A 16968-nucleotide genomic window follows, 5' to 3' on the forward strand; every position below is an offset into this window, starting at 1 on the left:
GAAAGTCCCTCCCTACAAGATCATCTCCCCTGGAATGGCAGCTCTACTCACCATGGGGGCCCCGCGGTGGCCGATGAGGGCGGGCTTGGGGCCCAGGTCCTTTCTCTCCATGATGCAGGGCGAGGAGATGGTGAGCGGGGTCAGGTAGAGGGTGAACACCACGGCGGAGAAGATGCAGAGGATGGCCATCTGGGAGGCTGGGCACAGGCGAGAGCACCACCCGGTGAGCGCCCGCTCCCGTCAGGCCCGGCCGTGAGCCCTGCGGAGGAGGTGGGGGACCCCTCTCCCCTCCAGAGTCCGGACACACATGCTCTGAAGAGGCTGCACTAGGGGCAGCCCCCATTGTAGCCAGAGAGAGGTGACCTGCCTCTGGCCCACACGCCATGCGGACACAGATGCAGACGCAGACTCGGATGAGGAAGCGGGCACTGCTGACGGAAGCTGCAGCCCCCATAGTACCCATGGCCCCGCAGGGCACATCCAGGGCATGGCGGGCCTGGGGGGCAGGGAGGGCAGGGCCGGGGGCAGGTCCTGCCCAGTCACACTCACAGGACCGCTCTGCCCGGGCGAACTGTCCCGCCACGATCCAGGAGAGCACAGTGACGGCGGCCAGGGCCCCCATGTGCAGGAACGGAGCTGTGCCCTGTGTGCGGGGAGAGGGGACAAGAGGCCCCACTGAGTCCCAGCTGTGCCAGACCCTCTGTCACCAACATCCTAATGGCCCATTGCTATCCACGGGGCAGGCACCCCCGAGACACTGGGCGTCATGGACCCTGGGCGGTCACCCCCCCCTCCTCTGACCTGCTGTGACCTGGGCCCCTCCTCCCGCTCAGGGTCTTGATCAGAGAAGCAATGGGATAGAGACACATGCTGCCTTCTTCTGCGTGTTTGAGGGTGGGAGGGGCACTGCCTCTCCTCTCCGAGTGCCCACCACCATGCTCACCACCGTGCTCAGCCCCTCCCCACCCCCCTCACCTGCAGGGAGATGAGCAGCACCTCCCACTCGTCCTCCCACAGCTGGGCCATGGCCGACATGGCCACCACCGTGGACACCAGGATGACCACCAGCCCCATCTGGAAGGGAAGAGCAGGTGTGGCTGGACAGGCCAGGGGCCTCCAGCGTGTCTGAGAGGGGGAGGCAGGGACCGAGGGGAAGAGAGGAGAGCACAGGAGAGGCGGACAAAGCCGGGGAGGGGGAGCAGGAGATGGCACAGGCTGAAAGGAGCTGAGACAAAGAGGACAGTGAGAGACAGGGATGACACTGAGGGGCAGGACAGCGAGAGGCAGGGATGACGGCGAGAGGCAGGGATGAGAGTGAGACGGAGGCAGGAGGAGGACGCAGACCCAGGGAAGAAGAGCCAAGGACCAAGAGAAACAGAAGGGGATGGGAGGGGGCAGGGAGCTGGAGCAGGTGGAGGTGAAGCCCAGGCTCAGCCCCACGCAGGGTGTGAGGCGGGAAGACACCCAGGCTCTCCTGCGCCCAGCAGGGCCCACCCAAGGCCTCCCCCAGCCCTACCAGCACCCTTTGGAGTGAAGGGTGAGTTGCCTGGACCACAGGGGCAGGAGGCTGAGGAGCCAGGTCCCCGGGGGAGCCTGATGCCCAGGCCAGCCGTGTCCCCTGCCAGCCAGGCCCACAGGCCCTGCAGGCTGAGCAAGCAGAGGGGAGGGAGGGTGCAGCCCCAGCCCCAGCCCAGGCAGAGCCTGCCCTCAGCCCCAGCCTCCGAGCCCCCAGCCTCTGTCATGTCACCGGGGCCGCCTCCCAGCCGCTCCTGAAGAAGCAAGGCCCGCTGTGATGGGAGACCAGAGGGAACCTTCACAGGACGGGGCTCTGGGCACGGAGGGGATCTGACCATCTCACACACGCCAGATGCTCCCCAAACTAAGTGAAGCCTGGTGTCTGGCTAGTCTCCAGAGACACCCACCCTCCCCCCGCCAACACACACCTCTTGAGCCTGGCACTCACCCTACACACCTCCCGGCAGGCCGGGTAGTGCCCAGGTGACCCCTCTGCCCCACAGCCCTACCCACTCCTCTAAGGGGCCGGGCAGCCAGGCCCGTACTCCCTGCCCCTCCGTACTCAGGCTGAGGCAGGTGTCCCCTCTCCCTTCCTTAGGGCCTGTCCTAGCCCCTCTCAGAGGAACTCTGACCGCCCTCCAGCTGGAACAAGCTCTGAATGGGATTCCAGATGGGGAGGGCAGAGGGGGCAGCTCCATCTCCTTCCTGCCTGGGTGAAGTTTTCCTTTGTGGGTTTGTCATGCCCACCCATCAGGCGGGAAACAAGTGTTCCAATGAGAAGCAGTAATAAGACTGGGCCGGGGCGGGGTCTTCAGTGACTGGCCTGCCTGCCTGGGAGCATGGGATGGGGAAGCAGGCCTGGGAGGCGTGTGCTGGGTGTGTGTGCTGGGTATGTGCGCCGGGTCTGTGTGTAGGGTGCGTGTGCCGTGTGTGTGTGTGCCGGGTGCATGTGCTGGGTGTGTGTGCCAGGTGCATGTGCCGGGTGTGTGTGCCAGGTGCGTGTGCTGGGTCTGTGTGCCGGGTCTGTGCGCTGGGTTTGTGCACTGGGTCTGTGTGCCGGGTCTGTGTGCTGGGTGCGTGTGCTGGGTGTGTGCGCCGGGTATGTGCGCTGGGTCTGTGTGCTGGGTGCGTGTGCTGTGTGTGTGTGCCAGGTGCGTGTGCCGGGTCTGTGTGCCGGGTCTGTGTGCTGGGTCTGTGCGCCGGGTCTGTGTGCCGGGTCTGTGTGCCGGGTGCGTGCGCTGGGTGTGTGCGCTGGGTGTGTGTGCCGGGTGCGTGTGCTGGGTGATGTGCCAGGTGTGTGTGCCGGGTCTGTGTGCCGGGTGCGTGTGCTGGGTGATGTGCCGGGTGAGTGTGCCAGGTGCGTGTGCCGGGTGTGTGTGTGCTGGGTCTGTGGGAGGCACTTTCGTTTTCCTTGTGTTTATTCTCCTCCCCTCCCGGGGGAGGCACGATCTTCATTTTACACACAGAAACTGGGCTCAGAGACCACTGGATTTGCTTGGCCGTGTAGCGTTGAGGGGGTATTTCTGGACCCAAACTCCACTCTGCCTGGGTCAGAGGCCATGCCGCAGTGCGGGAGGCCCAGCGCCCTAACCACCCCCGAGAGTGCCCCTCATATGCACAGGCGCCCGCCCCCTGGCAGGCGCTGGGCTCGCCAGGCGTCTCTGCAGGGCCATTTCTGGGAGCATCTCTGGCAGTATTTAATTGCTAGTGGAAATTAAACAAATCCCCCACAACCCTCAGGCAATTAAAACTTTGCTGATGAGTTCTGCAGTTGCTGCGGTGGCACCATTATGCTCAGCAGCAGCAGATGCAATGTTCGCTGTCTGAGGGATTCCCCCACACGTGGCTTCAGCCCCCAAAACAGCCCGAATCCCCGCAGAGAGCCGCCATCCCTCCCACCCGCCTTCCCTCCCACCCAGACGCCCGGAGGCAGCCCTGTCCCCTGAGAGCCGCCTTTGGGTTCCGTGCTGGTGAGGCTGGTGTGTGAGGACAGTGGGAAGGACAGGGACATGGGGCTGCACCCATTCGTTCAGGAGCGGTGCTGGGTGCTGGTGACGTCAGCTTGCACTCCGTACAGCTTGTGCTCAGGAGTGGGAGCCCATCCTGCAAAGGTGCCACAGGTTGGCCTTCTGGGCGGGGAGTGGGGATGGGGTGCTGGAGCGTGGGTTCGGCAGCCGCTGGTTGGCCGGGGCTCAGGGACACGCGTGATACACCCACCGGCACATCCCAGCTCTGTGCCTGACGGGGGAGGTGGGCCCTCGGAGCACGGCTCCTGGGCTGTGACATGGGGGGGGGGGGGGACGGTGCCCACCCCACAGGTCCTGGGGAAGATAAAAGAGAAAGTACAAGGGCTGTGCTGAGCACGGTGGTGGGCACTAAATTGGTAAATGCTAGTAATTTTTATTTTTTATATATTTATTTTTTAAAAATATATATTTTATTGATTTTTTTACAGAGAGGAAGAGAGAGGGATAGAAACATCGATGAGAGAGAATCATCGATCAGCTGCCTCTTGCACACCCCTTACTGGGGATGTGCCCGCAACCAAGGTACATGCCCTTGACCGGAATCAAACCTGGAACCTTTCAGTCCGCAGGCCGAAACCGGTTTTGGCCAGTGTTGTAATTTTTAAGAGTGGGCTGAACATCAGGCGAACAGGATTGTTACGAGGAGTGAATGGAATGCTGTGTGGCACATGCGGACACACAGAGTGAGTGCCCAATCAGTGAGGTCGTGGCTCTTACGCCGAGAACGGTGCATGGCCCGTCCTGGCACCTGCCCCCAGCCCTCCCCTGCTCAGGACTCAGGGGAACCAGGGACTCCCAAAGTAAAGGTCTTGATTAAACACAGTATGAAGCTGTAGTATTTATGTAAAGCATTTGGATGCTGATATGAGAGCAGAGAGATAAACGGAAGTAAATAAAAAGCTCAAAAACAGATCTAAATAGATTTTAAAAATCAGCATATGCCCTAGCTCGTTTGGCTCAGTGGAGAGAGCGTTGGCCTGCAGACTGAAGGATTCAATTCTGGTCAAGGGCACGTACCTCAGTTGCAGGCTCTATCCCCAGCTCTGGGGCTGCATGCGGGAGGCAACCAGGCGATGTGTCTCACATCGATGCTCCTCTTCCTCTGTCTCTCTCCCTTCCTTCCACTCTCTCTAAAAATCAATGGAACAATATCCTTGGGTGAGGATTATTTTTTTTTTAAATCAGCATATGATAAAAGTGGCATCTCCAATTAGAAGGGAAAGGGTAGCCCTAACTGGTTTGGCTCAGTGGATAGAGCGTCGGCCTGGGGACTGAAAGGTTCCAGGTTCGATTCCAGTCAAGGACATGTACCTTGGTTGTGGGCACATCCACAGTGGGTTGTGCAGGAGGCAGCTGATTGGTGTTTCTTTCTCATCACTGTTTCTAACACTCTATCCCTCTTCCTTCCTCTCTGTGAAAATCAATAGAAGATATTTTTTTAAAAAAGGGTAAGAGTAGATTTCTCAATAGATAGTCAGGAACAGTGGGAAACCATCCAAGAAGAACAAAGTAAGACCATACCACACCTGAAAGTAACTTCCAGAATGTTAAAATTTTAAATGTTACAAAAAGCAGAAACATGTAATTATCAAATAATACCATAGAAGAACATTTTTATAATCTGCAGTGGGAAAGACTCTAACACAAAAGCCAGGAGCCATACAAAGAGAAGGCAGATTCACATCCTTAAGAACAAAAAAATTCCCATGGCAAAACCACAACAAGCAAGGCCAAAGGCGGAGTGACACACTCGGAAGAGTTGTTTGCAGTTCATCAGCCAAAGGGCTGATTTTCAGAACCTATAAAGCACTCCTGCAAGTTAATAAGCAAAAAGCAAATCCTGTGGCAAAAAGGCAAAAGATAAGCAGAGACAGTTTATGGAAAAGAAAATGCAGATGACTCAAGCACATGAAAGATGCCAAATCTAATGCATTATCTGGGAAATGCAAAGCAAAATGACACAGAGGGGCTAGGTTCATCCATTAATGGGCTCAGGTCGAGACATCTATGGGCAAGGGTGGTTTGATAAGCATAACCACAGCTTGCCGAGGGAGCATGGGCTGGCGGCACTCGGCAAGGAGGCGATTTGACAAGAACTATCACAATTACAAAAGCATCCTCTAGAATTCCCACCCAGATCACATGGTCCTGGCAATGAATTAAAAGCAACTGGGGCCTGGCCAGCATGGTTCAGTGGCTGAGCATTGACCTCTGAACTAGGAGGTCATGGTTCCATTCTAGGTCAGGACACATGCCCTGTTGCGGGCTCAATCCCCAGGAGGGGGTGTACAGGAGGCAACTGATTGATGGTTCTCTCTCATTATTGATGTTTTTATATCTCTCTCCCTTTCCCTTCCTCTCTGAAATATATATATGTATGTATGTATAAGTATCCTATCTAAGAAAGACAGAATATGCAAATTGACTATAACTCTGTGATAAAAGTGGCCATGCCCACAGCCAATAAGGAGGGAATATGCAAATTGACACCACAAGCGAGAGGTGGAAGGTGGCTCCAGGCCAGAGCAAAGGCTGTGCTGGCAGCCAGGGAAAGGAAGACCTATTCTTACACAAATCTTTGTGGATTGGGCCTCTAGTATATATATATTTAAAAAGCATCTGGGATGTCATCAGGACCATCAACGGGATACCTGGGGACCCAGGGTGAGATGTGGGGATGGGAGCAGGGGCTGAATGACAATGGACACTCTCAATGCTCTGTGGGGAAGGAGCTCCAAGAGTTTTGTTAACGTGTGAAATGGAGGTATAGTAGGCTTGTGTGTAAAGAAAAGGGAAAAGGAAGTGTATATGAATATTTGGATATGCTTAAAATACGTTGGAGAGATAGTAGGGAGGCCTACATTGTATACTTTTTTGCACCTTTCTAATTTTGAACCCAAATGTCAATGTAGCAGATGTCCAAAAATTGGTTAAAACAAAACAAAACAAAACAAAACAAAACAAAAGGACAAAGATTCCTTAGAATCTTCTACCTCAATGATGGAACGTTGGGAACAGAACAGGAGCGTGTCCAGCCCCTACTTGAAAGCTCTGAGCCCCAGGGAGCTGCCTCCCTCCTGGAGCAGTGGGTCCAGCCATGCATCTGCTCCGGCTGGGCCTTCCTCATGCTGAGATCTCGTGGCAGGGGGCAGCGGGGACGGGAAGTCAGGGCTGGCACCGGAGCTGGCACCGTGCAGATGAAGGGATCCGATCCCCCTCCCAGGAGAGGAATCCATGCAGTGACCTGCACCCCTGCCGGCTCGGCGCCTCTGGAGGCCTCTCCACCAGGATCCGGCAGGTGTGACCTGCTGAGAGCCAGGTGTGACCCAGAGGAGGCGACCACGGTGGGAGCCAGCCCCACCCAGGTGCCATCTGGTGCGGTCCTTTCAAGCATAAGCTTTGTAGCCGGGAGATAAAAGTGCCTCACGGAGGGGACTTCACATGCCCAGGGAGGCCTCCGGATAGAGTGACAAGCAGGCGGAGGTGGGACACCGGGGTTGCTGGCTGCTCTTCACCCCTCCGAGACCCCAGTCACCCAGTCTGGGCCTCCAGCTACTGATCTCCACAGTCACCCTGGATGTCCTCGGGCACCTCCCACTGCACAGCCCAATTCGAACTCACTATGTCCTTCTTCCAGCTCCTGCTCCACGTCCCTCTGCTAGCTGGAAGCAAGCCCTTCCCCTCAGAGTCACCCTGGACCCATCTCATGGGCTCATGGCTATTTCTAGACATGCCTGCCCCTTCCTGACCAGCATGGCCACTCTGAGCCAGGCTCTGGGAATAAAGAGCCAGCCGAGCCCTCCCTCCCAGGCCCAGGTGCTCCTGCGAGGAAAGGCTCTCTCTCTCGGTCAGTTCTGTGCCACCCCTGCGACTGCTGGGGCCTCAAGAAGAGCAGGCAGAGCCACTCAGCACCAAGCACAGCAAGAGGGCCGAGGCTCTGATTCTCGGAAGCCTCCCTGTTGGGCCCAGCACCCAGGGAGGCACTAGGGCCAGCGATGGGCAAAGCCAGTCCTGGTTGCAAGAAGCTCCTTGAGCCCTGACTAGTTTGGCTCAGTGGATACAGCGTCAGCCTGTGGACTGAAGGGTCCCAGGTTCGATTCCAGTCAAGGGCATGTACCTTGGTTGCGGGCACATCCCCAGTAAGGGGTGTGCAGGAGGCAGCTGACTGATGTTTCTCTCTCATTGATGTTTCTAACCCTATCCCTCTCCCTTCCTCTCTGTAAAAAAAAAAAAAAAAAAAAAAAAAATCAATACAAAATATTAAAAAAAAAAAAAGAAAAAAAAAAAGAAGCTCCCAGCATGGGGAGGGCTGGGGTCAGGGAGCCAGAGGGAGCCGGACCACATGGACGCTCAGGCTGTGGTGGCGGGCTCTGCGGGAGCCGGGGAGTCCAAGCATCCTGGGCAGGCGGTGGAGAACCAAGGAGGGGCTGGAGGGAGACAGAGGGAGGCGAGAGCGAGGAGGCAAAGTAGAGAAGAGGCAGCCGTGATGGCGGGGCCCGAGACGTCTCATCCACAGCCGGGGGTGACGGACCCAGGACAGCGGTTGGGAGACGTGAACAGGGCCATGTCATGAGGGGCCGCCATGATGGGTGGGGGGTGGGGGGCCTCCTGGGAGCAATGGGAGTGGTGGGAAGGCCTCTGGCGGGGAAGAACACGACTGGGTCAGTTTCAGAACGAGCTCGCTGCGGAATGAAGAGAGGGTGTGACCCGTGCTGGTTGTCTGCCCTGCTACGGGGTTAGGACCCTGGATCCTCCACTGACGGAGTGGGAGACCCTGGGCAAATGACTTAACCTCTTTGTACCTCAGCTTTTCCAGTTACAAAGTAGGATCACAGTACCTGCTACATAGGGCTCCTGTGAGAGCTCAATGCGTTAACACCGGCCAGGCTGGGAGGACAGGGCTGGGCACAGCATGAGAACGGAGTGTGAGCGACTAGAACAATTGTGGCCATGACCCAGAGGAGGGGCGATGGGCCCCCTCTGCTCCCTCTGACCTCGCGGGGGCAGCCCTTACCTTGTGCAGCCAGTGCAGGTTCATCTGCTGCCCCACGGCGATGTGGCAGAGCGCCAGGACCTGAGGAGGGGCCACAGGGCAGCGGTCAGGCACCACGTGCCACTCAAAGCTCCCGCCCACTCCCCAGACACCCTGTCCTCACTCAGCTCTGGGTCTGGCTCAGAAAAGCCAGCAAACCCTCCCCGGAGGTGGAGGCGGTGGGAATGCCCGGCCCGGCCCACGCCTGGCCTCCTCCCAAACTCTCCCAGGCCTCCCGCTCCTCCTCCTCCTCGAGGATTTCTCCCTCGGCCGGCTGCCCTAGGGCTGCTCAGTTCACGTTGTAGGAGTTCCAGGCCCCTGGAGGCGGAGGTACCTGTGAGCCTGGTTCCCAAGGAGCCCCCTATCCAACAGAGGGAGTGACGGGAGTCTGAGGGAATAGAGGTCTGGGCGCAGGAGCCAAAGCAGAAGCTCCTGGAAGAGGCTCCTAGGAGCAGACGCCTCCCCCCAGGTCGGGGGAAACACTGCAGGATGAGGTAGAAGGAAGGCGATTGCCCACCTTGAAGGAACCAAGCCCCTGAGGTGCAGCAGCCCGAGAGAAGGGGAAAGCCGGCTCCCTCATCATCCCGGGGCAGGCCCCTCCAGCCGCCCTGCCCAGGCCACACCTCCCTTCCCCGGAGCAGGGCCAGCCCTCAGCGTACCAGGAGGCCCGCGATGTAGGTGAAGGCGGTGGCTGCCGTCAGGAGGATGGGCACGGACCAGTCACTCCAGAAGCCCAGGCGGTTGTAGAGGTACCTGCAGGAGGACAGGGGGCCGGGGTCAGACCTCCCCCAGGAGCTCAGGGGCCAGGCCCCGCCCACTCCGTAATGATGCTCTTGTGTCTCCATCATCAGCCAGGCCCGTGGTGGAGCCTGGGCATGCCAAGAGCATAAAGGAGAGGTCAACAATCTCCGTCGCTCTACCGCCCAGAAACAAGCATTTCCCAAACCGGGCTGACGTTCCTCCCAGCGGCTTCCCCGCCTGTGCTTATAGATCTGTATCCGCAGCAAAGCCAGACCCGCTGGAAGAGCACAGTGGTCAGGGTTTGGCTTTGGAGGGAAGTACACTCGGATTCAAATGCCCACTCAGCCTCTTACTGGCTTGTGGGTCCCTGCGGAGGGGACAGGCTTTACGGATCCTAAAATGCCATCAGTTGTGACACCCATTTCTATTTCAAAGCTAGGATGTGAAAAACAGGGGGTCTTAGAATGGATCAAATGCCCTTCAAAGGATTTCCTGAGGATGAACTGGGAGGTTGCAGGGGCGGGGGAGGGCATGTGATCAGTAATCAATTCTCTTCTGATTCACACGGGCATTTACTGAGGTCAGAACAAACCCGAGGAGATGTGATTTTCAGCAGCCACGTAGTCTTCTGCTGAATCAGTGCACCATATGTGGCCAACCTCCCACTAATGGCAATTAATCATTCCCAATTATTCGCTATTATAAATGAACACAGAAAACTGTGAACATATCTTTGTGTTCTAGTAATTACTTACTTAGGACAGACTCCTACACACAGAGTCACAGGCTGAAGGGAATAAGCTTTTTAGGCACCTGTTTCCTGCTCTTCCCTGGCCCGCGCCCTCTGGCTCCAGAGGAAACCTGCCACCTGGGAGGTCACGGAGGGCGCTCTTCTACCGTACAGAAGGGGAAGCCAAGGCCCAGAGAGGGGCGGGACCACTCCTGCTGACAGCTTCTGCCAAGAGCCCTGGCTCCACGTGTCTCTCCCTCGCCAGAGAGCCCTCCTGAGCAGCAGCAGCCCCGAAGCCCCTCCCTGGCTCTTATCATCCAGCCCTGACCGCCTGGGTCTCACTCACAACGTCTCCAGAGACCACAGGCCCAGGCCAGACCCCCAGCCCAGAATCCCAGCCCAGACTTTAAGAAACTGAGGTGGCAGGCGGGTGTTCAGGCCACCCCTAAGCCCAGGCAGGGCCTGACGGGCAGGCACCCATCCTCTGCCTGAGCCACCCAGCGGCAGGGAGCTCACTCTCTGGGAAGAGGGGTGGCTCTGCAGACGGCATGAGACAGCCAGCCAGGCTCTTGTCACTGTCCTAGAGCTGTCTGCACTTCACTGTGTGACTTCGGGAAGGCCACTTAACCTCTCTGAGCCTCAGTCTCCTCAGACTCTCCTTGGGATGACTTTTTGGATTTCCTAAGGATGAATTTTGGGGGGTTGCGTGGCCACAGGTGAGTCCTGCCCCTTTCTGGGCCTTAGGTTCCCCATCTGAACATAATGACTTTCCAGGGAGCCAGCCTCCCTCTCAGCAGAGCTGTCCAAGGTCTGCAGCGAGGGCCGGCCGGGTGCGCCTGCACGCCCAGCACAGTGCCTGTGGTGCGAAGCCTACAAGGATGAGTAGCTGATTTATGGCGTTTAATAAAGGCCAGAGGCCACCCCGGGGACTCGGCTGGGGCTGAGGCTCACCTTGCCAGGCTGGGGGGACATGGGGGACAGCAGCACACCCTTTATTGTGCTCGTTAATAATGGAGGCGCAGCCTAGGGCCACGCAGAGGGGAAGGGATGCCCAACTCCATGAACAGAATCTTAGGATCATCATGGAACCCCAGAACCATCAGAAGTCCCCAATCCTAACATCATGGCGCCTTCCAGCTAGAGAACGGGCCTCCCAGGAAATGACCCTCAGGGTGAAGTAGGGCATTGAGCCCTCTCAAGTCCATCATCTCATTTCACCTCAGAAAGACCTGATGAGGTCAGAGTTACCCCATTTTACAGAAGAGGACACAGAGGCTCAGAGTGGACCAGAGACTTGCTGGTCTCAGTTCCCCTGGGCTTTGTCTTTCCAGAGACCCTGCCCTAAAACCACACAGAGTTGGTGGCAGAGCTCTGAGGGCCAGCCTGAGAAAGAGGCTCAAACTCCACCACCATTACCACCACCACCACCACCACCACCACCACCACCACCACCATCACCCCCCCTCCCAATCTCAGCCTCTGCATGCCCGGCCCATCCCCACTCACCAGTTGAATTCATCGTAGTCATTGTGGACCTCCCACCAGAAGTAGAGCCAGGTGAGGGTGAGGCCGAAGGTGACGGTGAGAAGCAGGAACCAGAGGCGTTCCCACTGGAGGAGCAGGACAGGAAAGGGATCAAGTGGGGTCACGGGTTGGCCCAGCAGGCCACCTGCCTGAATGTGCCCTCCTTCTCCTCTCTGCAGCCAACCTGCCAGGCAGGGATTGGTCCCTCTTCACAGTGGTAGGGAGGCTCAGGGGGGGGAAGTGTCCTGTGCATAGACTGGTGGGGAGCTGGGAGCTGGGTGGGGCTCCACCCCCGAGCTGGGCCCTGTGGCCGCAGCCTGAGGCCTTGCAGCGGGCACCAGTCTCTGGCAGTGGCCCCAGGAGCAAAGGCCACATCTGCCCGGAGCCCTCCCACTGGCACAGTGACCTGCAGCCTGTGAACAGGTCACAGTCTTCATCTCCTTCCCTCCTCACACAGGCCTGCAAAGCAGGTCTTCTTCCTGCCTCCGCCCTGGACTCCTGAGTAAACGCTGAAGCCCAGAGGCAAAGCGGTTGCCTAAGTCAGTAGTCAGCAAACTGCGGTTCGCAAGCCACATGTGGCTCTTTGGCCCCTTGAGTGTGGCTCTTCCACAAAACACCACGTGCAGGCACGCACGTGGCCCATGCGCAGAAGTCGGTTTTCGGCTCTCCAAAGAAATTTCAGTCGCTGTACTGCTGATATTTGGCTCTGTTGACTTTATCCAAACATCGGCCTAAGTCCCACAGCCAGTTATCAGAGGATTAAAGTCTCCCCCTCCCCAATCTGGACTTGAGGAAATGCGGGGTTCTGCAGCCTCCCAACCAGGCACTGGCCGCTCAAGCCTGGGCAGGCCCCCCTGCCTCCTGTAGGACTGGGGATGGGGAGGGTGGGGGCTGCCGACCCACCACAGCTGCTTCCTAGTCTGCAGCCGCTTCCGCTGGTCCCGGTTTAATCCTTGCTTTCATCCGTCCCCTTATCTCAGAGGCACAGCGAGCTCGGACATCCTGCTGTCTGGGAAGCCGCTGAGGTCCTCAGAACACGTCAGCGGCCCTCGAGGGGAAGTCAATGCAGGAGAGAACCAAGACCACCTCTGGCTAGGCTGGAGGGGTGGCAGCAGCCGGGCAATCTCTGGCCGGGCGCTGTTAGGAGGCCCTTTGCCAGGCTCCTTGCAGCTCATCTCACCTCAGCCATCCCTGGAACCTACAGTTCTGACCCCAATGTATTTTCTTTAAAAAAAAAAAAAAAAAAAAAAAAAAAAATATATATATATATATATATATATAGTTGATTTTTTACAGAGAGGAAGAGAGAGGGATAGAGAGTTAGAAACATCGATGAGAGAGAATCATCGATCAGCTGCCCCCTGCACACCTCCTACTGGGGATGTGCTCGCAACCAAGGTACATGCCTTTGACTGGAATCGAACCTGGGACCTTTCAGTCTGCAGGCCCATGCTCTATCTACTGAGCCAAACCGGTTTTGGCCCAATGCACTTTCTTAATGGCTCCCTATTGCTTAGCCAAGCAGGGGCTCCCTCGGGGGAGAGGGGTGCTCCCCACCCTCCCCTCTCCTGCTTCCTACCCCCTACCAGTTCCCTCCCTCTGGGTATGGCCATCTGACATTGCCTTTTACCTTTCAGCTCAAATGTCACCTCCTCTGGGAAGCCTGCCTGGTCTCTGCCCCTGCCAGCACCCTCCCTCCTCAGGGCTCCCTCAGCATCAGGGAACCTCTCCAAACTCGCCGTCTGTGCACTGCGATCTGACCGTGGGACTGCGTCTCCCCAAGGACGGCTCTGTGTCGCCCTGGGCTCTGCGAGGATGGGGCCTGAGCCTGCCGCCACTCCCGTGTGTGTGACTGGGGGGAGAAGAGGAGGGAGGGTGCTGCCCTCGCTGCCCAGGATACCACCACCTCACACGGCCAAGACACAGCGCAGTGGGGCCAGATCCCCTGTCCACCCCTCACTCGCTGTCTAACCTGGGGCATTGCAAGCCGATGCAACCCGTGCCTCAGTCTCCCCTGTGACATGAGGACAATAATACTTATCCATGGGGTTGATGCGAGAATTGAATGAGATAATACAAGTCAGGCCGAAACCGGTTTGGCTCAGTGGTAGAGCGTCGGTCTGCGGACTGAAAGGTCCCAGGTTCGATTCCGGTCAAGGGCATGTACCTGGGTTGTGGGCACATCCTCGGTAGGGGGTGTGCAAGAGGCAACTGGTCAATGTTTCTCTCTCATCAACGTTTCTAGCTCTCTCTCTCTCTCTCTCTCTCTCTCTCTCTCTCTCTCTCTCTCTCTTTCTCTCTCCCTTCCTCTCTGTAAAAAAACAAACAAAACAAAACAACAAGTCAGGTGCTCAGCACATCTGTAAGGATGTCTGCCTCTCCCCGGCACCCGCGAGGGGAAGGCCCGCAAAGCCGGGCGCGTCGTGACTGTGAACACTTTCTGGGCAGGAGGGCCCGGCGTGGTGACACAGCAGCCTCCTCCACGTGGCACATAACTGGAGCCGTGACGGTGACCACACGCTGGAGGAGGTGGAGGCGGGGGGGCTTCTCAGAGAGGAGGCCAGCCCCACCCGGACAGAACGGCGGGAGCCCCTGTTCCAGGCCCAGCGAGGCCCGGCCTTGTCCAGGAAGGGGGAAACCCTGGAAGGGTCAGCAAGGCACAGGCCTTTATGGAGCAATGGGACCCTGGCAGCCGCTGGCCAGAGACCGGCTGGGACTGTCTCGGGGAGCAGAGAAGGGCCCGATTTTGGTCCTGCTGTGTGCGTCTGGGCCCTGGCTCCAGAGGCGCTGGCCACCATACCGGCACAACTGGGCCAGCACCCCACCTGGCGGGCCCAGCCTCCTCCCCCGCCAAGTCCTTCTGAGAATCCCTCTTGCTACCTCCACTTCTTACTTGCTCACAGATAAAAATTCCTTTGCGTCCATTTCCTGCAGAGGGCAGCGGTCGGTCCCGGGCCAACTTAAACAGCTGGGTCTCCTAAGACTGGTCCGCCTTGGTGATGTCCTGCTCCAGCTCAAGAGTCCCACGGGCCTGAGCCCCCCGGCTCCCCTCTGCCCGACACGTGCACTTTACGCGCCACGCACTGAATCACCCACCGTTCCTCACGGGCTCTCTCCAGCCCCTGCCTTTCCAGGAGCCACGCCCTCCATGGAGAAGGCAACCTAGTCCCCGGGGAGACCCCGCTCCTCAGCGTTCCCGTCACCCTTGCACCCGTGTCAGTTCCGACACACGCCCTGCAGGCCTGTGACTGACTCTGTGTGTGGGTCTCCCTGCTGTACTGCGAGAGCCTGGAACGTCCGGATGGTCTTCATTTTCCCAGGGTGAGTGGGGACTTAAGAAAGATTTGGTAATGAAACAGAAGGCGAGAAAACCGCCTTTCTCCCATCCCCAGTGAGTACGCCCTCCCAGGAGAGATGTCCCTGCCCCCCCCCCCCCCCCAGCGGAGCCTTAGACGCCTGCGGACCCCGAGCTGGCGGTGCAGAGTGGCCACCTGTCCAGAGATGGCGCTGCCTCAGTAGGACGAGGCCGCCGCGCCTCTGAGCAGGGGATGAGGGTCTCAGAGGGGCCTGGGGCAGCGGAGCCTCGCTTATGCTGGGTCCTGTCCCAGGCACGCAGGCTGGGGGACCACAGCTGGCGGGACCAGGGGGGCTGGCTGCAGGGACAGGGGAGTGTCACGGTGTGGAGAGATGTCTGAGAAGAGCTATGATGTAGGCCCGGGGACGATGCTGGCGGGCGGCCAGGAAGACCACAGGAGTCGGGAGGGTCTGCTGTCTGCGTGTGGGCCCTGGCTCCAGAGGCGCTGGCCACCACACCGGCACAACTGGGCCAGCACCCCACCTGGCGGGCCCAGCCTCCTCCCCCGCCAAGTCCTTCTGAGAATCCCTCTTGCTACCTCCACTTCTTACTTGCTCACAGATAAAAATTCATTTGCACGCATTTCCTGCAGAGGGCAGCGGTCTGTCCCGGGCCAACTTAAACAGCTGGAGGCAGGGGTCTGGCACACTCAGGGTCCCTGCCCTCACAGGGCCAGATCCTGAGAGTGGGCAGGGAGGACAGGGCAGGAAGGAGGGGCTGCCCTGCCCTGCCCCTGAGAACCAGCCAGGGTGGCAGGTGTGTGAGGCACCCAGGGCGTGGCAGGGAGGGAAGCAGGGCCATCAGGCATGAGCTAGGGTGGGGGCGCCTAGGGAAACTGATCCTAGGAACTGGGAGCCAGAGGCCCCGTGGCCACAGGGAGCCTGTAGCTGGGGATAAAGAGGCACCGACACAGGGGGCGGGCGGCGGGGGGAGGGGGCACAGACAGGGTCATTCTCAGAACAATCAGAGGAAAAAACTGAATGGATGGTGGGGGCTGGAAGGAGAGGGAGGAGGAGGCAGGGAACTGGCAGGAGGAAGTGGGGGGTGGGGAGCAGCTCCACTGACAAAGAGGCTCCAAATGGCACTGATGGTCCTTGTCAGGGTGGCAGGGAGGCCAGGGTGCTGCCTGCATTGACAAGCCAGCCCAGCCCCGCTCCGGGCTGAGCAGCCAGAGGAGCCCGCGGATCTGCCTCCTCCGTCACCTCTCACGGTCTGTGCGGTGCTGGGGTGTGTGTTTATGGGCGTTTATCCCAGCAGAGAGCAAACGCAGACACGGAACCTCAGAGGAGGGCCAGCCTGTGTGGCTGAGCCAGCTGTGGACCCCAGCACTGGAAAGGGCCCCGGCATCGTGGTTCCCGGCGATGGGCACATTGGCCATGACAGTGTCCCAGCGGCTGCCGCTCAGGAGTCTGGGGAAGGGGCGCCTTTTGCTGATTGGCATAGATTTGGATGAGAGGAGGCGACTCAGAGGTGGAGCCATGTACCCAGGGGGTTGGGGACGGGGGACTGAACCCAGGTGTCCTGACCGGAGGCTCCCCGGGTGCCCCGAGCATCTCTCCCCAAAACCACCCTCTGGGACCCGTGTGGCCACCTCAGGGGTGTGGATAGCTTTCTGGATTCCTCTCTCTCCTCTCTCTGCCTCCCCGCTTCCCCCCTCCCCCCCACACACCTCTTTCTCCTTGGGGAGGCCCTCCCACTGCCCAGCCTCTGAAGACCTCCCTTCCCTGACCCCTTCTGCAGAGATTCTTGGGGCCCGCCCACGTGACCCCCAGCCACACTCTGAATTGGGGCGAGGCAGAGAGGCCAGGCTCGAGAGGCAGAAGGCAGGCCTGGCCCTGCCACTTGGGCGACCTATTCAGCTTCTCGGAGTCCTGGTTTTCTCTCCTCATAGCCCCTGCCTCGGGGGTTGGTGTTAAACGAGGTGATGAAAGCCAGGGGCACACGCAGCCTCAGCCTTGTAGGGGTGTGTCTGCAGGGCTGCGGCTCCTTCGGGGCAGGGTGGCTGAGACGCCTCTGTGCCCCGGCCCGCATGCCGTGGGGCTCA

At 58.8% G+C, this 16968-nt stretch overlaps 1 protein-coding gene across 3 annotated transcripts in view; it reads right to left on the bottom strand.

The window, feature by feature from the left end:
- GDPD5 (glycerophosphodiester phosphodiesterase domain containing 5) overlaps positions 1 to 16968 on the bottom strand; it is a 91293-nt gene that overhangs the window by 14363 nt on the left and 59962 nt on the right. For all 3 annotated transcript variants that reach the window (XM_045577914.1, XM_036426227.2, XM_045577913.1), the window contains exons 4-9: positions 11552 to 11655; positions 9234 to 9327; positions 8557 to 8616; positions 976 to 1074; positions 550 to 643; positions 52 to 197 (exon numbers count right to left, since the gene is read on the bottom strand). In XM_045577914.1, the coding sequence (XP_045433870.1) occupies positions 52 to 197; positions 550 to 643; positions 976 to 1074; positions 8557 to 8616; positions 9234 to 9327; positions 11552 to 11655 (597 nt within the window). The remainder of the gene's footprint in view (positions 1 to 51; positions 198 to 549; positions 644 to 975; positions 1075 to 8556; positions 8617 to 9233; positions 9328 to 11551; positions 11656 to 16968) is intronic.

This window comes from Pipistrellus kuhlii, unplaced genomic scaffold (assembly GCF_014108245.1).
Source record: "Pipistrellus kuhlii isolate mPipKuh1 unplaced genomic scaffold, mPipKuh1.p scaffold_m20_p_9, whole genome shotgun sequence".
Taxonomy (NCBI): Eukaryota; Metazoa; Chordata; class Mammalia; order Chiroptera; family Vespertilionidae; genus Pipistrellus; species Pipistrellus kuhlii.